Source organism: Ambystoma mexicanum, chromosome 5q (genome assembly GCF_040938575.1).
Source record: "Ambystoma mexicanum isolate Mex_15411 chromosome 5q, UKY_AmexF1_1, whole genome shotgun sequence".
NCBI classification, from domain to species: domain Eukaryota; kingdom Metazoa; phylum Chordata; class Amphibia; order Caudata; family Ambystomatidae; genus Ambystoma; species Ambystoma mexicanum.
In genome coordinates this window covers 675,877,356-675,899,228 of record NC_090933.1, presented here as the reverse complement: position 1 = coordinate 675,899,228, position 21,873 = coordinate 675,877,356, and the positions used below count along the sequence as shown (strand labels likewise).

The window sequence follows — 21,873 nt, the reverse complement described above, 5'->3', positions numbered from 1 at the left end:
AACCACAGCATTTTTGCCGCGATATTTTGTAACCACAGCATTTTTTCCCTCGATTTTATCACATGGAACCCTTCAGAGGAGATCTCCATGACGGCCCTGCCCTTTAGGGGGGTAGCTTGCAAGCTATGAATAAATATGGCAGACAAAGTATTGCCATTTGCTTCCAGAGACCATTTCATAAATAAACTTTAAAGACTTTTATCTCTGCAGCAAGACTTTGTAAAAATGTGAAAATGTTATAGTTTAAATATGATTTTATGGCCTTTCTTTTAAGACATGGTAGAATTCATTGACACCTTGGGAATAGAAATGGCAAAGTATTGCGGATTACAAGAAAAGCATTCATGTTGCAAATGCACATTTTTGTACATACATCCCTTATGATAATCCACACCCATGTATAAAGTTATAGAATTTTGAGTAATATAAATCCCATTGAAAAGCGTGATAAACTGGTATAAGAGTCGAAACAAGGTCTCCCAAACTGGAGGATTGGACTGCTATGTGCTGCATAAAATATGTAACCTGCTCATGTAAGTGTTTAGATGTTTCCACTGTATGAAGGTGCCATTTAGGGCAAAAATGGATTTTAAGTAAAGTAATTGTGGGATGTTTTGGACATTGGAAAACTCACATCATAAATCTGACATCATTTTCTGGAAATCCAACCAGCTGAGAGCGAGGCGGAGACTATCACCCTTGTCCAATCCATTTGTTATTTGCGTGTTTAGTTAAGCCTGCCCCAGCAATGTACTTTGATGATGTCACCATGCATTATAAATAAGAGTCCCTGACAAGACTCCACACAAACACTCTTCCTGACGTTCCTGCGCTGCGTTCCTGTTCCATCCATCCAGATTCCAGATCCCAACTACAAGGCCAAAGCATTGCTGACCCTACTCCAGGGCCCACTTCAAAACCCAAGCAGTGCTGATCCAATTCCCAGCAAGGCCTCAAATCCACTAATCTCCCATTAAAAAGGGGAAAGCAGTGGTGCCTTTTTGCATCCTGAAGCAGCCTGGCTTGCTGCCCACTAACTGCATGCCATCCTGCCATCCAACTGACCTTTAGTATCCAGTGACAGTCCAGTGCCAACAGTGACCAGAACTGCCCAGCTGTTTGCTAGACGCGCCACCATGTGGTGACCAGAACCTATTGACGGTCCAAAAACCCCAAAACTAAAAGGTGGACTGTGAGTATAACTCACCACCCCATAGAAATCCATAGTATACCTTGTCTTGCCTTTGTCCTTATCCCCCTCTCTAAGCCACCCTATCCTGATAACTTGTTTAAACTGTTACAATTATTCCTGCAACCCTGCCCTTGATTTCTAGTGCTAGCGCCATCTCTCTTTAGTAATTTTCTCTTGTGTAATCCTAAGCCATTAGTCCTATTTCGAGTGATCGGACTGGTTTCTGCCAGGGTTGGGCGCTGGGGTGACAGGGTTGAAATCGCAAATCAACCCTGGATCTTACCGTGTCCCTCTTTGGTGGGCTAGAGACCTAGTTTCACTTCTAGAATATCTCTGGGATATACCTCTATCCCCCAGCCCAAAAACCACACTCCAAATCAGTGTAATTCACCCGTTTTTATTAAAAACCGTTTGGGTAATTTCAGGAGGGAATTGAAAAATTACAAAGTTTCCAACGTGTCATTTTGCTGCAATCTATTTTGAACTTTCCACTCGTTTTCGAACTGTATGCTTTTGGCAATCCATTCTTTATGATTGTTAGTGTCTTTGCATTGTTGCTTTAGTGAGGAATTATATTCACTTTAAGGTTTTTAACGCACATTCATTATTTATTTGTCCATTTCTGAGTGTCATTTCATAACATTGCAAGGGGTTTATCTCTCTTATTTGGGGAGGGAAGGTCAGATTTAGATTCCGTTTCCTGTTTCTTATTCCTTATTCCCTGCTGCTTCTGTTTATCCACTCAGAATAAAATATTTGTGGGTTAAGGAACATTGCAGGGGGAAATTCTAACTTGGGTGCTATCTTACCTAAATCAAAAAGTGCTCCTATTCCGCCGTGCTGTGAATATGTTGCACCAGAAGGTTAACCCAGTGCATTGCTCACATTCTCATTGTAATTATCACCCCCTTAGTGGTTGCTGCCCCATATTAAAAACTGTCTGATTTCTTGTGAATTTTAAAATAAATAAATATTGTATTTTACCAACCAGCCTGGCTCATGGTCCATTGTGACCCGGGGTATTTCAAAAGTGGGTGTGATTTGAGTGGTGTACCATCTCAATATTGAATCTATATAATATAAAGAGATAAGCATTTCAGTCGTGCGCTGCATACTAGGCCGAGACCAAGGTGTGTGTCGCCTGATTGAAATCCTTAACAATTGAAACAAAGAATTTAACATATTTTTTGTTAAGCATCCCATTATCCTTTGAAGTAAAGTGCGAGCTCTAGCAAATGTTTTAATAAAAGGCTGTAGCCTCTTACATGTGTGAACCATGAGGGATTTCTCAACTATCTAAAGCTTAGGCCTGTCTGACCCTGAGTATTTTCCATGAGGGTGACATGATGTGAAAACTGATGATCAGTTTTGACACCTAAAGTCTTAGATTGATGAGATTTTTATCCAAAGTGGAAGTTTTGCTCTCTAAAGTCTGAGGCTGAAAACTCTTTGTACCTTGCCATAGCTTTGCCAATTACAGTCTGGGCCTGTAATCTGAGAATGCACCTTGACTCAAGAAAAGTACTCAAATTCTAACATCCAATGCCCCACCTTGAGACCACATTTCCCCGATCCATAGACCTGGATCCTCCCATCCCGAAACCACCATCCCTATCCTGACGTAACCCCTTGCTACCCTGGCACTAAAACCACACACCCATGCCCTTTCTGCACACACACAGACTTCCCATGAACACAAAGGAATTTGTCAGTGTCTGACTGAGTTGGTTGCCAATGTTTGGAGCCAGTTAAAGAGGTTGCGGATGTCCTCTTGCTATGTGTTTGATACTCTGGATATCTGACCAGGCAATGACATGCAATAACTCGTTTGGGAATCGCTGATGCTGGATGTGGTGTCATTATTCACTGGGTCTTGGTTAAGGAAGACTTACTTTTTAGTACTGGCTCAATTCACTGCCTTCATACATGTCTCATTATATCAATGGTAGAAGTGATTCAGTGCCCAGCGTGTGCTATGCTAGTACATTTCTTCATGTAACGTATGCGGCAGAAGTAGATGTACTCTACAGGGTAACCTATCTTTAAACCTTTTTCCTAAATGCTAGGCACTGCTGCTTTGCGTAATATGTTGTTGACACACATTCGGTATTGATCTTTCCATAACAATTGCAACATTTCCCTTAATTTAGTAGAGACTGCTGGAGCAGCAAAAAAAAAGTGGACACAAGATACCCAATTGACCTTGTCAAACATTTTATTGTGTGCAGTCATTCTCTCACACCCAAATGTTACATTATAAATAAATAAGTTAAAAAGATGATGCAAGCCACAAACACCCGCAATGTACATTAAATAAATACATAAATAAATACATAAATAAATAAAGAAATATTTGTCCTGCTTCAAATTCCTGAATCGCACAATAAATACATTCACAACATAAATCCATATGATGAGATTGTTACTTAAAGCATAAATTAAAGTCACTACAAACTTTTTTCAGTCACTCAGCTTTCTTTGTAAAAAAAATTCTCCTGTGCCCCCATTCTTCTCATGGCTCGCTTTTTTTAGAAAATCCTTCATTTGGCGGCTTTGCTTTTTTTGAAAAAATATTTGGCAGCTTTGAAATTGACAGAATACGTTCGGTTTACGCAGCTTTGGCTTGTGTGTTCTCTCTTCTGATTGAGCAGCTTTCTGGAGGATTCGTAAATAGTGCATATTCCAGTATGGAGAGAGACACTTCAAAATATTGGTAGCCGTGAATGCAGGTTCTATGTTCTTGTTCACTGATGCTTGGGACAATAAATCAGTGAACCAAAGGGGACTAACCCACCTCAAGACCTCCGCTCTTGAGCTCGAGTTAGTGCAGTGCTTCTTGCAACCAATAGCCGACCTTGCATTATCCACAGGTTGAAATAGATCAGGGTAGATGTGCGCCGCAAATGCTGCTTCACTGCCTTTCTGATACACGTTATCAATATAAGTATGTGCGTCTTATTTTTTATTTGAAAATATGTCTTATTTTGGAAGGTAGCAATGGACATTTACCTTGATAAGAAGCATATGCATTTTATTTACTACTAGCAGAAAGTGCCCGTACTCCGCACAGGTTCAGTAGACAGACATGATAACATTCTCATCAATTGTTGAAAATGAATGATCTTGTAGGTCGCTGTTCCGAGTCGCTTATCGCTTGATGTGCTTTGGACTCTGAATTAAACTGCACTGAGAATGGGCACGTGTGGCGGGCTGACATATCTTGGGGCAGACGTGCAGGGGAGGCGGGAGTTGTCGTGCTGCAGCATACTGGGACCTTCTGTGCACTCTCCCCAACTGTCACCTTACCGCGGTGCTGTGCAGTGTGTTGTGGTGAAAATATATTTGCAACGGTGCATCCTACAGCCTTAAAACACGGTTTTCAAGGAGCTTTGTTCCTCGCGGAGAGACGCTTAAAATGAGCTTTGTCCAGTCCTTCCACGACCACATTGATGTTTCACCGATTGTAGGCAACCGTCTCGTGTGAAGGTGCTAAAATCCGGGGCTAGGGGTGGGATGTCCAAATGTCATGAAGCCAGTAAGGTCTGGAGGGTCCTAACAGGTAACTATGCAAAATGTGTGGTGCAGATTGGTGGTACGGTGTGGAATTGTATAAGGAACAAACTAGCTGATTTTCTGCTTCATAGATAATTTGCAGATTATATTGATTTGTGATGTTTGTGAGTTAACCGTTGTATTTAGTAATAACATGTTTTGTATAAAGAATTATTAGAGATAAGCTTTATATTTAATTTGTATTGATTGCCCAACAGACGTAAAAACTGATTTTATAGAGCCTGGAACAATGAAGAGCTGGGTTGGATTTGAAGCAATATACGATGTTCTCAGTTTATTTTCCCTGGACCCCAAGAATGGCTGCTGAAAGGAAGAGTGACCTGGGCCTGTGGCCTACCACTGTGGTGCATGTCTGGAACACTGCGGGTTTCCTTGGCCAAGAAACATAATTTAGACCATGTGTATATATGCGCAGAGTTACTATAAGGGAAACTGTGCACAGGTTGTTCTTTTACTATGCCCCTGCTACTGTTGTGAGGCTTAGATATAGGTTTAGTATATCTTACCAATGTAATTATCCATCACAAATAAATACACAGGGCTAGATGGGATGCAACCATGGGATTCTAAGAAGCTAGGAGCAGTTTAGGGAATATGTGAATACTTTATTTTTGAAGACTGACAGCGTCGTTAAGAATTTAATGGTGCAGTAAAAAAAGTGGTGGTAATGGTATTGCCAAATTTAGAGTTTCCCTGTAAAACTACTTAAATTCACCTGTTTACTCCACAAAAAAACCATGACAGTAGTAATTACCGACCCCCATGCAGTCCTACGGGACTACAAAATGGGGACTAACTGAACAGTCATGTGGACCCTTCCTGTTACTGCATAATTGCCACATGCTGCAATGGTCATTTAGTTTCCAAACTGTGAATTAAGTCCTGAAAGTCATTATGTAAATATGGGGCAAGACCATATTAGGTGGCAGCTACAGATCAGTTAAACATATGTAATTATTAATCATTTCAATGGACCTGGGTGTAAAAGTCGATAGCTTTAAGAACTGTAAGAAAATAAGTGTTATTAGGTCAGATCTTTTAGAATGGTAAGAAATAAAGTGTTCATGCTTTGTAGTGGGACTGAAAAGGGACAGGGCGTACAATCCCCATCCTCAAGTTAGCACATATGCATTTGACCATTGGTAAAATGGCACTTTCTTAAGGTGGACATATGCAACTTAATGGCCCTCAAGGGACACATTAGTGTCTTTGTTTGACTTGCTTGACGTTAAACATTGTATATTTATATGTACTGCCCTGTCAGGTTTAGAGATGCGTTACTCGATGATGCCCACTTTATCAATTACCCTCAAACTGTTTAATGTGTTGTAACTTTTACATTTTCTCATGTTGCTCAGTATCTTTTTTATACCGGGGTGACCAAAATGGAATACAATATTATGGGCAAAAAACAATCATTGCCTTTTTATTTCTTCGCACTTTTCCTTAATATAACTTCATACAGCATTTGTTTAGTTTATTTTTGCCACCAAATGACATTGGTCGCTCATATCTAGGTTTTGCACACTTGTCACCTTGAGCCCTCTCAAATGTAGTACAATCCAGACATCAATAACCCGTTTTGCAGTGATATTTGTGATTGTTACTTAGCAAGCTCATTGCTTTATTTGACTGAAATCTCATACTTTTTGCAGGAGACCAGCTTTCTAGTGTCTCTAGAACCTTTCTGAGGTTGCCTTGCAGTGTTCACTGCCATCCCTAATATTGTGGAGAAAAACATATTTTACAATAAAGCTGTGGATTTCCTTCTCTAGATCATTAACCGTATGTTACATGGTAGTATTGGCAGCAGTGACCCCTGGGGTACTCCATATGTATTCTGTTCTGAAGCTACTACTGCCTCATTAACATCTGCTGGGGTACTTTATTGAAAGCATAATATCCATGATCTGGACACATTTTATTGTATGACTCGTTAGTTGGCCTTTTTGTTGGTTGAATGTCACACATGATGTAGACGAGGTTTAATGCCTCTTATTGGTCCAGCTTTCTTGTAGTAATTTGATTAAGCAAACCGGGCTAGTAGTTGGGCATGATTTTTCATAAAAATATGTTTAATAGGACACCTTATAACAGTTTGTACCATCTAACGTCTTAAATCTTTCATTTATTTTAGCTGTTATTAACATAAGAATTGATGACAATGTGGCAGAATATTCCTATCTTTGCTGATGATACAAAACCAGGCTGGGTCATTCATCAAGAGCTGCACACATCAATATTATGAAGGGTTCTGCAAACCCACAGAAAGTAGGCAATCATAGGTCAGATCCTTTCTAATATGGATAACTTGATGAACAAAAGGCTGTGGCCATGGTACCATTAAGTTGTATCCCGGGTCGGGACTGATCATTCATGCCTGATAGATTTACTACCATTGAATATGGTTATAAGATCAAATATTATTTCAATAAGGGCCATTTTAATTTGATGTGGGTCCTACATTAATTGTCAGTATCACTGCACATTTTTATTACTGCAGTAAGTCAATAATTATCAACAGGTCAGTTCACACCATGTGAGGTGACATGTGCTTGGGGTGCTCCTAAGCAACAGGCTGGACACAAGCGCCCTGTCTTGCTGTAGGCCCCGACGCAGAGTGTGTGTTGTCATTACCAGGAACATAGACAATAGAAGGGTACTTGCATCGTTGCACAACAGCGCAGTCAGAGGAAACTTATATTGGTTATGGGCGGCCAAATTATCTAACGATATGGAAGGAACCAGTTAGGGTTGTTTTCCTTTGAGAAATTGAGTTTGCTGGAGTGTCATTACCCACCTTGAGAAGTGTAATGAAGGGTTGGAATGGAACAGCGTCCATCACAGAGACTCCAGGTCACAAAACCTCCCATTAATAACAAAGGACGAATTTTGATGTACAGCAAACTTACAGTGTGGCATAATATTGCTGGATAGTGTTTCTGGAAGACCTCGTAAGAATTCTAAAAGGATTTGGAATGGGTTCTCAAAACAGTGGAGCATGCTAGAGTTTTGCTAGAAATACTAGCGAATTTTATTACCCGAAGTACTTTGATTTTGAAGCTTGGAGGCTGGATTGAGCCTTTGTGCTTTTTTTCTTTGAAACATGAGTGGCTAATGCTCCAATGAGGCCCTCTTTTCCTTCCTTAGAATCACCACGAGAACCTATTTCAAATTCTAGCAATAGGGAGAATAGTGAAATCAGTAGACCTAGTATCCTCTATAGAGCCAACAGGCGATGTAAAGTGTACATGAGCCTGTGCGTGAGGTGTGCTTTGTTGCATTTACTTGAATCAGTTAGTGAACATTTGGCTGTCCTAGCTGAACGACGTCTGCCACTCATTACTTTGTCTACGGGGTTCCATGTGATAATGTCGCCTGGAAAAAGTCGCCAGGTAGGTGACTTTTGTTTCCTGACCCCTAAAATTCCTCCCCAAATATCCTAGGAGGGGTATCATTTTATTTTATAAACTCCATTCGTAGAATATTTGTTGTAAGTGTTTGATTTTACTGAGGGTGCCTTTTGGGGAAATGTTGCCCCCTGGCGGCCATTTCCCAGGCGACTTTCTCACTGGACACGGGTGCAGGTGGTATTTAATGCACAAATCCAGTGATCACATCAGTGCAGAAGTCAAAATAATAAGCATATCTCCCAGTTACAAATATAACTCTGATGGAATCCAAAACATACAAATAGAATGGCTCGTTCCACATCCAGCACTTTTGGCAAAAAATGATTTTAAGGCAGGCTCAGTGAAACAGAGCAGACCCCTTGCATCTGTCATACAGTGGGACTCTGAAGCATTGTCCTGGTGCAAAAGGGCTCTCGTTTCAGACCCGAAAGAGCACCATCAGCACAAGGTCTTAGTCCGCCTCAAAAGCCCCGTTCATTGCGCCGAGATAGGCTGCTCTCTTTTTGTGCTTCATCCACAGTTTCCTTAGAATGTTTGTTGTACCACAGGACGCACTGCGGCCTGCTATGAGCAATGACGCGTCGGTTCCTTCGGGCTGCGCCTGGTCTTCTGTGGTGTTCCGATGCAGGATTTGCGAGTTTCTACTGGCAATAGGAAGACAGAAAGACAGAATTAATTATGACATAACATAAAGTAAAATATTGTTCACATTTAAAGTGCCCTCTTAGAAACTCAGAGGGGTACCTAGTCCTTGATATCAGGTGTTTTTTGTTAGCTATTTCAATGGTACTCTTCCTACATTGTTGCTTCCGGTGGCGTTCAGAGGGTGCCATAATCAAAATAACTAATATTAATGAATTGGAGGAGGAAGTGGCGGACCCCCTTTAAAGTAAATAAACAAATGAATAATTGTACGCAACGCTGACAGCAATTAGCCAAACCTCAAACACAATTGAAAAGGGGTCTGCAGACTGATATAAACTTCTCTTTCAAGAGATATGTGGCTATATGTGTATTAACACCATTTTAATAGCTGCAGGGCTAAATGTTTGGTATGCCTCCTGGGCATCATTAAACTATGGTGTGTTGTGTGTTGGTCGATTGTTTCGAGGAATTGAAGGGATAATGGTTTTCACGCGGGCCTTCCTCTGGGTGTTACCTGGTAGTCTGTGTAAATGTGCCTAATTCGAAGCTTGACTTAAGTAAATGCAGCTCCTGCTGCACCCACTGGAAAGATCATGAATGCGACTGAAAGGGCCAAAGTCGAGCGAGCAATAATTGCCACAATGACCATCACTTAACAAAACATTTCATGTCAATTGCCTGATGGCCAGAGGGCTCCATGTCACTGGGACATCAAACAGTCCCGTGCTTTTCTATTATCAATTATTGGTATCATGTGTCTGAGGTAGAATTGTTCTGTTAAAGTTCATTAGGATTTGGTGGTCCTCCTAATGGATGACCATTGTAGAGCTCCTAATAAAAGCAGTCTCTTGCAACTTTAGCGTCTCTCTAAATGTATTCAGTAATTTCATCGCTTAGTAATTGTTTTGACACATTTCGCCCATTTCTTATCATTATAAATGGCCTGATTATACCTCACGGTATGTGCATAGTCTCCACTGCTGGGTCACTAGATCCCTAGAGCGTCTTGCGGAACCATCTGAGTCATCTACCAAGTTCAAGGTTCAATCGGAACCCAACAAACTGCAGCAAATAGTTGTTTCCCCTTAAATAACTCTTTAAGATTTGATGGGGTTCCCAGGCTCTTGCCGTTACCATGGAAATGAAATTGCGTCACAGTCTGAAGGTTGCTTTGGTGCCACTGTTACTGCGATGCTTGCTTGCCAAATAACCCATGCTACCCCTTTGGGATTTTTCAGGTCTGTCTTTTCCTTGCATAAATGGCTGGTTTGGTCCAGTGGCTATGTTTTTGAATGTGGTAATAATTTCGAAACCTGAGTTATGATTCCGGCTCCGCACCTCAGTGCGTGACCCATTCTAATTATCTCCCTGCACTTCGGCTCCTTCATCCACCAAAAGTTGGAGTGCTTCGATAGATACTAACTGAAAGTACTAAGTGGCATTGATCACCCAGGATGTTTACAACTAGACACAGAATACGCAAGAATTGACTATTGGTGTCATACCAACTTCAAGGCTCCCTTTGGAAATTGACACATATGAGGCAACTAGTCAAGCTTAGGGTGTCACATTACATAGTATGTGTATTGCATTCAGCTACTGTGATTTCTGAATGGCCACGTATATAAGTGTGTTTGTTATTACTTTCAGCATTTATAAAGAACTATACCGCTGATGAAGAGAGTTATTTCTTGAAATACCTTGGGTTATAAATTAAATGTATCTGTGTATTCCAAGTCATTCTTTTTCTCATGATCTATTGACAAATAACCATGCATTTCACGTGTATCTCTATGAGACCTTATAAGTATCTTTCAGATAATGTTTGGGCTTTCTTTGGCCTAAGATAGTGGGCAGGGTGTGCAAGCTCATTGGGAACTTTTCATTCCTGACTACCACTAGACACACATCATATGTAAAATTGACAGTAGATCCTCCATCTATACCCATTCAGACTATAACTTAGATTTCTGATCTCCTGACATACCTTAACCTGGTGGCAAATGAGCAGTCTGCCCTCATGCAATGCGACCCTAGAGGCATATGGATGTGCAATAGGAGACTGATTGGATATGTAGACTATTAAACATACCTGATCCAGGTGTTGTACGTCTTAATGTCAGCATTGAAATGTCAACTGTGAACGCATTGGTGGAGGCATTGCATTTTACCCACCTTACAAGGGGGGCAAGTAACAGGGTATAGACGTTTGGGAAGGGAGGGCAAAGGCTGTACGGGCGAGCTACCACCCTGTAAAAGAAGCCACCACCAGCTTTACTGTCAGCACCGTACAGCCAGCATTTATACATCGAAACGATCCAGGAAATGTGTTAATGAAATTTGTTAGATTGCAAGGTGTTAACAACGTGCTATAGTAATATATATCACCCCGGGTTCTTACAACAAAGTGCTTGCAGCCACCAACATTTCAGCAAACGCTACATTGCAATTTCTTATAAAATACATGCATGAAAGGAGTTCCAAATTCAGGGCAAACTAGTTCCTTCGTTGACAACTGGCCCATTTTTTTTATAAAGCTATGGGAGAGAAGGTCCACAGCACTGGACTACTCGTCCTACCTACGAAAACATGTTTTCAGTAACCCGCCAAATGGTGGATGGAATCCTAGCATGCTTGTTGCAGCGTAGACTGAGTATTTACTGCCCTTTCTCCTAATTATATCAGCCATATCCTTACTGAGAACTCCAGGAGCACAGTAACCATTTTATTTTAAATATTGATTTGTGAGCTTCTTTTATATCAAGCTTGGAAGCTTTCCAAGCATTAACCTAGCTCATCAGTTGCTATGGACAACCAGATGAGGACTTCCAGGTTGTCTTGCTTTGATGGCCTGATGAGTTCAGGATCAGATGCCACTTCTCCTGTATCTTCTTCCCTCTGGGGAGTAGATTAGTTCCAGTTTTGGATGACTTGCATACCCTTCCAAGATCACCTTGGAGCACTTGTCTCCAAAGTGTGGAACTGATACCCTATCTGACGATGGCGCGTGTGCAGAGTATCTATTGGTGCACAAGAGTCGGACCAGAAAATGTTACCTTGCCCACTACACTCACTATCATTGCTTTAAGTTGCACGTTTTGGAGCAGGACAATAATAGGTACTGTTGAGCTTGTTATTAGCTACAATCCTGGAGGCTTTCAGCAAGCACGTGGTATATTTCAGGCTTGTTTGATTGTCAGATTTTGGGCATTGTATATGTTTTATTTGGGAAATGATAAAGCACTACTAAACACGGACTGTGCGCGTTACACGCAGGCTGTTCCCCCGTGCACAGCGGCACCTTGCTCGACAGTCTTGCTCGCAGTATCTCACATCTTAGATGTTGATTGTGGTCAAGCAGCAGCATATTTTGTATTTAGGGGAGCCATTGCCAAATGTTTTCACTCTGTTAATTCAATCAAGTAAAATTACTTTTTTTAAGATAAGGTTTTTCATAGCAGGTAGCAACTATGGGTAAAAGATGTGTTACTTAGGTACTTTGGTTTTGGGTGTTCATGCAAAACTCCCGAGTACTTCAAAATTGCTTCAAAACAGACATGATCTGAAGCCCTGTGTCACATTCGTGTGGGTGAATGTGATTGTGTTTTGTGAATAGATGGATAAGAAATGTATTCTGGACTTTGCACTGTTATTAAGTTTCTGATACTTATATTATTACGCTTCCATTTTCATGTTTGGGACGTTTTCCACTTTACGCAAATAACTTGGTCTAACACATGTTCCGTGTATTCAGCACTTTCTCAAGGACATATTACATGAAAAACATTCAAATCTGTTTCTCTTTTCACCAAGTGGATTAAAGCAGGTACCTAGAATGAGTGCATGCCCGTGGTATTCCAACTAAATCATTTTGGGCCCAATAGAGTAAAGACCCTAAAACGAAAACTGTTCCTAGAAATATTACAAACTGACACGTTCTTAATAGATATGAAATGATAAAGGCCATTAGGAGTAGAGGAAAAGATGTCATGTTTTTTCACGTAATATGGCGTTCAGAAAGTGTTGAATATGTGAAACCGGCGTCTGCCAAAATGATATGAATAAGAAAAAACTCAATTGCAAACAATCCATGTCAGATGATAGAGGAGACATGGTGGCTGAGGATGAGTTAACCTTAGCAGCGGTGTCTCAAGCTTCCAAGGTCGGAGCAACACAGAAGACATCCAAGGTTGGCAGCAATGTCTAGGGGCCTCTGTGTGCATGCGAGTTACCCTTCAGAAGTAGGATGAGAGGTCATGCTGCTCAGGAAACTGACCAACCCCAGGGAAAATACAGCCTGTTTACTCTGTCTTCTGCCGCTGCGTTGTCTGAGGGACGTGCCAGAGATTAAGCAAGTTCTTGCTGTTCCGGCATAGCCTTGTCCGTGGGTTATATGCCAACAGCATCAAAGGAGTTACAAAGAAGTTGATAATAGTGCTACAGTGACCCTCGAAAGATGTAAATGTGTAATTGGAGACTGATGAGTATGCGGGAAGCAGGTCGATTCGATTACATGGCATGGCCCCTGTGCTTGATAGTGAGTGTGAGAAAATGGGCATGTCTCTAATGTCCATTGCTACTCGCCTTTAATGATAACATTATTGCACTACCCGGCTGCAATAACTCATTGTATTTGATTTGTGGCGTCACAATGCCCGCTGCCAGATCCGGCACAGAGTGTGAAAGGCAGCTCCCGGAACAGAATTGCAGCTGTTTATTAAACTATAAACGATTCCTTAACGAGATGATTAGCGTTTCAGACTCCATTATTGGGAAGTAATCGTCCCTGACACTTAATATGTAATAATAGTGAAGGAGACTTTACTATGTGTATCTTTATTTAGTATAATACCTTAATCAATGGAAAGGAAGAATCTTTATGTGTGTTAGCGCAGATTTTAATCTACACAACTGGCTTCTGAATTGCTTTTCATTAAGCTCCAGAGAAGTACTGTTTGCAAGACATTATAGACTGCATATGGGTGTGTGTATTGCTTCAGTGCATATTCTCAGAGCCACCATTTAAATGTATATTGCATTAGATTGTACAGGAATAAAAGCAGCGATAAAGTGACACGGTATTACCAAAGTCAAAGGCACTGACACTATTAACCTGGGCCGGAAGTAGACCTAGTCATTCCCTACTGGGATTCGAACCTGTAACTTCAGGTTGTACACAGCTTCCTGAATCCAGCAGTTAGCAATACAGCGTGCAAACGCAGGAAGGGGCCCATGATTCAAACGCAACACACACAGTTCTAATTTAGCAAAGCGAGTTAGTTGGTTGATTCTCAATGGACAGAATTGACTTAACAGGTGAGGCGCGTGTACGTCAACTTGAGTAGAAATCCTCGAGGTGTATTGGGCGGTTGCAGGGTCTAGTTATCTGGCACCCATTTGGGTTCATATGAGCAGTAGTAGAATTCTCAAGTGTCATATTAAAAGAACATAACATCAAAATAACATGTCAAGACCTTGATTTCGGAGTTCTCTGTTAGCTCATACGTGCTGATGTTAATGTTACCAAATGTTGCAATTTGCCGCTCTAACTGTATTGTGCTAAGTAGGTGACCTCTGACCCAGGCCACCTGCTAGTTCTCTTTTACATTTTCCATGGGCGGCGCAAGGGGGGCACTTCCTTACAGAGAGACTATTGTTGCCCACTGTGTCCCGGGGCACAGCTGCCTTAGAATAGGACCAAGACAACAACGAACACACTTACTGTTCTCTGACAGGACTGTCCGCGGGCGTCCTCTGCGCTGCGGCCTGCTGCGTCACTGAGCCGTGATTGGCTGATGAAGTCTCGGCTTGCTACAAAGGAAGAAGGGACACGTCACGTTGGGAGGGGAAGGGCGATGTATGTCGTGTGGACGAGTTAGTTAACAAAAAGCTTTTCACAAATGGCTAAACGACTCTGTGACAAAATTGGTGCAAAAAGCACTGGCAAAAGCAACTTTTTGGGCTTTGTTGTAGGCATTGGATGGGCATGTGTCAGGCACTGCCGTAGTGGTACTCTAGCCATAACACGGCAGAAAATGGAAAATGGTGTGAGTACCTGGGCATATAATAGGAGTGCCTGGCATATTCCTATACACTAGCCAAATCTATTTATTTTATTTATTTATTTTAATTCTTATGACGCGTCACATGCCCGCGGGCCTCATTTGCTTTGCCAATACTGATTTTTACCAGGGCTTCAGGTGCTCTTTTTTAATAGTACTTTAGAGGCGAGGACCCCCATACTGCTTACAGGTCAAGTGGCTGAAGGTACACTTAGTTAAGACAATATTATTAAACCAGTAGTGCATTTAAAGCTAACATTAAGCCATTAACCCCCAGAAGACTACTTTGAAATAACACTGGCAGGCTCTACACAGAACATGTTTGATGTTACCGCTTGAAAGAGCTATCTTACAGAGATCGCAGGGGATGCGTTTTTAAGTAGTAGATGGGGAAGGGCCTTAGGGAGCATTATGGCTAAGGGCAGGCAATGGATTGGTAAATAACCAAACAATACCCACAGGTGGTATGCCTTCCCTCTCACATTACCTCGCCCTTATCTTCGCATCCCCTGACAATTGTTTTTTGGCTCAAAGGCTGTGCTTTCAGAGCCACGCAATGGTCAGAACTAAAAACACTTCATGTTAGCAACTAAATCAGGGGAATTTGGAGCTAGTGTCAGAGGGAATTCTCTTTCTCCATTTGATATGCATTGGAGGATTGTACTGTTTTTTTATCATAGAGAAAGCAAACCAATCACATTGTTTAAACAAATATAAAATAATGGGGTGGTGGGTATGTAAGTCCTGTTTGCAGAGAGCTGCCTGTTAGAAATTCAGTGGCAGAATTACATGTTTTCTTCTCAATCCAGGTCTAATTTTTTGACGGTAGTGATATTTTTCTGTACATACTGTCAAATACAAATACATACAGAAAAAAACAAGTTCCATTATGTACATGCAAAAACTACAAAGTGAGAAAAGAAGAGGCAAGCACTAGGACCGCTCTGGCACTGGCGCTGCTACATGGATTACAGCGGTAGTGGAGCTCTCCTAGGCTGCAGCACAAATGACATTACCCTGTGTTACTATTATCTTGTGTCACTGCCCATTGGATACTGACATCATATTCTATTATTGCACATTGGAGACTGGCAATATATTCTGCCACTTGCCATTGGCATTGCCCGTTTTTGTGGTGGGAACAAGCCTGATTTGCATATGGTCACCCCCCTTCTATAATGGGGTGGCATGCTGCAAAACGGTAGCTTAGAGGGTTGCCCAGAGCAAACACAGAGGGTAGGTTTCATGCAACACCGTCCAGCCATCAGCAATCACTTTAGGCAATGTCACCCTGAGTGGGTTGCGTATGCCCAGTTGTGGGTCCCGAACCTGCTGTCCCTAGAGATCAAAGCCACATCTCCCTGATGATGCCCATTAAGGAGGCTGAAATATGTCTGAAGTTGCCTGTGGTCTCATGCAGAAGGGAAGTCACTTGTGTGGCCTGGAATGCCCCTTTTGGGGTGGGACCAAACCTAATTTGTACATGGTTTTTTCCCTTCTGTAATGGCATGGAAGGCAGAAAGATTCATTGTCAAGACCTAATCGCCAATGGGTATCTTTCTTTTGGAAGGTTCAATAATGTTGCATTACAGCCCTGGAGGAGGGCTGTACCCGGTGTTATGGGTTCACACCTGCAATTTAGTAATGGGTAGATAACTTGGCTATGGGATGATAATATAGCTTTATAGACCTGCAGCGAGGGCCGTACCGGGCGTTAAGGGCCCTGAAGACCAAGTTAATGGGCCGAGCCAAGCGAGGGCCTTTAACGAGGTCCCCCAGGGCTGTAAATGCCTTTACAATATGACAATATGGCGAAGTCCCAAAAACAGGTTACAAACAAAAGAACATAGTTGCAAAAGGTGACAGGACCCTTGTATTGGGCATTGCGCTGGTGGTGTGTTGGCTCAGGGAGACACTGAGGATTGAGGCAGAATGTTAGGAGAGAAACTGAAAGCTTAGCAACAGTGGTGATGACCCACTGCTTAGCAACGGTTTGCAACACCCCGCCAAGATTCCAATGTTATATATAATAAGGCGACCATGACGTGGGTGAAGTCCTGTAAGGTGTAGCAATAGCCCGAGAGCCCCCGAGACACACAAAAGGAGAGTCCTAACGTGCCTGGCGAGAAAGGAAGAAAGGGTCTGGTGGCTGCACACCCAGTCCCCGGCAGAGTGCGGGCGAGGTATGGTGGATGGGGCAGCGTGTGCTTGTGTCCGGGATGCCGGAGGGCGAAGGGGGAAATGGAGAGCAGCAAAGCGTCCGGTGGGGAAGGACGAGAGAGGGGGCAACGCATAGGAGAGAACGAGACGGCATGGCGATAAGAGGGCGCGCAGAAAGACGTCCCAACATGGTGGGTTGGCAAAGGAGAGGGAACACATTGTGGCGAGGAGAAGGTCAGAACGAATCCCCCCTTTTGGTGCCCCGCGGTGTATCACTGCTTACCTTAGGCAATGCTGAGTGCTCATCGGACTGGCTTCCAATCAACTTGCCCGTTCTTCTTTCTGCCATCTCTCCTGCAACATGAAAAACAGGTTTTAAATGTTAACCCATGCATTTCAGATTTGCCTTACATTTTGCAAAGGAGGAATGTGGGTGTTCTTTTTTTTTTGAAGGGTCTAATCAGTAATGGAATGTTACCTTGTTCATTTAGATGTAATGTAGACAAGTGATTTTGTTTAGCAAAAAAATGGTTTAAATTATATGCAAATACATATTTTTTAAAAACTCCCAAAATTATTCTAATCCCATTACTTATAAAAATGAGCATAGAAATCCCATTTGGATAAACCAATCTGCAGCATAAACAGGTGCAGTTTATCCCACGGCCCACCCCCACCACAACTACTACAGAAAAAAGCATTGGCAAAGTGTTTGTGCAGGGATTACACAGGCATGTGCCGGGTGTTGCTTGACACTGCTATCGTATGGCCAGGCACACACTCCATTTGCAAGCTGTTATCGTATGGTCAGGTACCACCATCGTTTGGCGGACATGGCCATGCAATGTTTCTCTGGGCGAGTGGCCAGGACGCAGGACCTCTGCACCCCAAATCGTAAAGGTGGGAGAGACATGGCAACACTTTGCAAATGTGGGAGGACCTGAGTATTTAATAACCCAGTTTATAATAACTACCTAAAAGGCTGTGCCCGATATTTAAGCCTCCCCCCTCATATGGCCAAATAATTGCATCATACCTGGAATATTCACCACATGCAAGTAATATCCCCACATTTCCAGGAGCTCCTATAATTTGCATTGCCAAAAATACCAATACAATCCATATGTCAAGGTATGACCTCAAATGTGGCGGTGCTGCCATAATATGCCAACATTGCTATCACATGCCTGCCTTGTCATTACATGTAGGGCATAGCCCCGCCCGTCTCGGTGCTGACATCATTTGCTCAGCCTCCTCCCAGCGGTGTGTGCTGCCTGTCTGCAGCCCTGCAGATGCTTGCCTGTGTCACCGCCTTATTGAGAGCCGTGGGGGCAGAATAGGGATGTGGCGTCATTAGATTAATCAAAGTGACATCCGCACACAAACTATGCTAATGACCATTTCCATGGCACACGCCCAAGCGAATAGCCTCTTTCCCCTTAACCCTTTGACTGCCAGATGTCAGAGCTACATCACAGCTGCGTCTGCTTATACCAGGCGAGTCGCGTGTAGCCCACCCGGTCACCTGTTTTTCTTTTATAAAGAAAAAAACAATTATAAAGGCAAAAATGGAGGTCGAACAATGCTGCTAACAGCAGGATTGGACGGGCTGGACACAGCGACTCCAGAACCAGTTGAAAACTCTGCATCATGGCAGAGAAAAACGTGCATTAAAACAAGGGATGCCGCCACTACACTTTTTGCTGGGATAAAAATGATCTCGCCAAAAAAAACACAGGTTTTGTGTGTTATCTGCTTCACGATAGAAAACCCCTCCGTCGGGTTAGGCTGGGAAAGGCTCCATTACATAGCCTATTTTCTCGCCAAAAAAAAACTGTATGCTGTGTGTCCCCCTCGTATTTACCTCACCTCTATATGCACTCTCATACCTATACATGTACCTCACCAGCTGCTGCATTATGAACCAACACTTGCAATTACTTTCAACATTGTCTGATCTACACTTACCTGGTCCCATCGTTAAAGGGACCACCACCCCGTGGATCCTCCTTCTCAGAGTGTTGACTGCTTTGCCGTCAAATGTCACAGGTGACGTCCGGGGCCCCCTTACACGGACTCTTCCGCCACACCACTAGTCCAAAAACGCATCTCCTTCCCCCAGCACAAATTTTGCAGAAGGTTACCCATTTACGAATTCCAGGGCAATTATGGAAGCAGACACCTGCAGACTGGGACTGCGCGATAGAGCAATGGGGCAATGATCAAAGGGCCAGCCCGTGATTCTAGATGGGCCAGTTTTATTTAAAGATTGGACCACTTTTATGGCCAGAGTAGGACAGTTTCATAAGTTACTACAAGAGTTTTAACCAATAATGCATTTGAAAATGTAATTTCTTAGTATCATTTGCATCATCTTTCAAAAACACTACCTTATATAGTACTCAAACAGCCTATATAGTAATGTGTTATTGCGGGCCACTTTTTCATTGTTGTTTTGTGAGATTTTTTACCCCAGTCCGACCCTGAGCAACTGCAATGCAAAATCATTTCCTTCTCTCTGAAGACTGGGTGGTCTCCCACCGCTTAAGATCCCAGATGTACTGCTATTCCCTCAGATTATCAGACAACCATCATCAACCTTCCACTGTGTTCTAGGTTGTTAGTGAAAGTTATAGTGTCACTGTGCTCTATGTGTTGCCCTTCCAAGTCCCCATCTTAAAACATGCAACTGTTTTGGGGACACAGCCTTTTTGATACCTGTATTTTTAAATCTGGTTAAAAATCTGTTTCCAAGTCTTCCCTCTTTGTCCATCAAGACTCCACCCCGCTTTCACCGCCTGCAGCCTTTTCTCCTAGTTTATCTTCTCCAATAAGGCGTTTATTTAAATGAGCACTTTAAGTAGGCATATCTTTCCTCATAACTCTTCCCCTCCTGACATTAAAGTTGCTCAAACAATGTATTTAACAGCAGAAACTCTGATGTTAATCCCCTGCACTCTAATCGAGAATTGGTGAATACATGGTGCTTCAATTTCACAGAGAAGAGAAGTACAATGTGATTACATCACAAGTTTCTCATTAGACAATCTGTTAGGCAAGAGACTACTCTTTGTAAAGAGGTGTGTGACTCGAATATTTCTGTGACTCTGTATAGAACATTAATATATTTCTGTGTTATTGGTTGACAGGTACGGGCAGATTCTTGGGTGGAATCTGATTATTACTAATATTGTGGGAGATATCGGGTTAGTAGGCATGAGTGTAATTGAAGGTAATGCTATTCATTTAGTTAATAGAGGGAAATCCCATGTACATGGACTCATGTGCATAAAGGAAAACATTTTCAGAGTGTAAATATATTACGTGGTGTACATTAATGTAATTTATGTTAACAGGGAAAACATTTTTTTAAAGGATCTTTCTCCTTTTACGTGGAGGAGTCATAACCTCAAACAAATTCTCACAGAATCCGTTGAAAGTTCAACATAGTGCATACGGCCAGTTGTTGTATCTGCTCCTACCTGTCTTGGATTCCACTTACAGGTTTTGGACTCAAATATATAATGATGAGGGATGTCAGAGGGCCTCATTACGAGTATGGAGGCAGCCATGCCCCAGCCGGCTGCCTCCAAACTCGGGTCCGGGTCCGTGGTCCCTGAATGGGGAAATACCGGGCCATTCCAACTTTGGAGGGCCCGGTATTTCCCCATTCAGGGAACCCGGACCCGGACCATCCCCATTTGAGCCCCCATAGGGCTCAATGGGAATGGGGAGCATGCTAACAACGGGCCTGTTGTTAGCATGCTGCTCCCCTCGCGGGACCCGCAAAGGACGTCTGGTCTTACCAGACGTCCAGAGCGGGTCCCGCGAGGGGACCTCGTAATGAGGCAGTACAGGGTTAACGACACCGGCACCTTTACCGGTGCCATTAACCCCTTACCGCCTCACTCCTAATGAGGCCCAGAGTAATACAATTCACATGCAGCATGATTCGAAGTAGACATGAGAACAGAAAATAAAGTAAAATAAAGCAAATAAAATCTAAAACATACATGAAGAATATTATTTATATAATAATGCATACCAAATAATAGTATAATAAATAATTACATAATACATAAGTACATTAAAATAAAGTACTTTATTTTGTTAGAAAAATAGTGCTTAATCAAATGAATTTCTGTTTATATGTTATTTTAAAATGTATATATTTTCTAAGTGTATGCAACTTGAAGCATGCTGCTGGAGTGGTATCCCTGTCTTGGGCCTCTTCTGCAGCTAATTGTATGTTATCATTGTGGAAATACACATTTTGTTCACCTGGAAGATGAACTTGAAGTCTAAATGTTTTATGCGTAAGGCAACAGCTCCCTCTAACGTGATGACATGAAATACACATTTTGTTCACCTGGAAGATGAACTTGAAGTCTTTTTGTTGTATATGTATGGCAACAGCTCCCTCTAGTGGTGATAACAGGTGAAGCATGCAGGACGGCTTCGGACAACATAAATCTGACCTTTTATTATATAGTATGATTGTATCAGTACTTGTTAAGCACATATGTTTCCTTTATCGGAAATCACTGAAGACCATCCCTTGAAGAAGGATTTAATAATCTTAAACATGGTTATCATTAAAATCTAGTCTTCATTGCTGAATATAAATTTGGTTTGGAGTCTATGAAATTATTTGAGCGTGAAAAATATTAGATGCCCTTCTGATATACTACATCTCAAGAACATACACAGCTTTACAAGTCTTTGTATGGTAAAGTGGATGGTGGACTTTATTAAGAATGTATACTATTTTTATTTTTTAGAGTATAGATATTGATTGAAATTCCATCAAATAAACACATGTGATTAA

The 21,873-nt window shown here is 42.1% G+C and overlaps 1 protein-coding gene across 2 annotated transcripts in view; it reads right to left on the bottom strand.

Annotated features, from left to right (window-relative positions):
- Nucleotides 1-3,400: 3,400 nt before the first annotated feature.
- Nucleotides 3,401-21,873, bottom strand: part of VXN (vexin) — a 72,693-nt gene continuing 54,220 nt past the window's right edge. The window contains exons 4-6 of one of the 2 annotated variants that reach the window (XM_069621131.1): nucleotides 17,329-17,399; nucleotides 14,546-14,634; nucleotides 3,401-8,822 (exon numbers count right to left, since the gene is read on the bottom strand). In XM_069621131.1, coding sequence (XP_069477232.1) covers nucleotides 8,630-8,822; nucleotides 14,546-14,634; nucleotides 17,329-17,399 — 353 coding nt within the window. In that variant the 3' untranslated portion in view covers nucleotides 3,401-8,629. The remainder of the gene's footprint in view (nucleotides 8,823-14,545; nucleotides 14,635-17,328; nucleotides 17,400-21,873) is intronic. The other variant, XM_069621132.1, reaches the window with a different exon arrangement.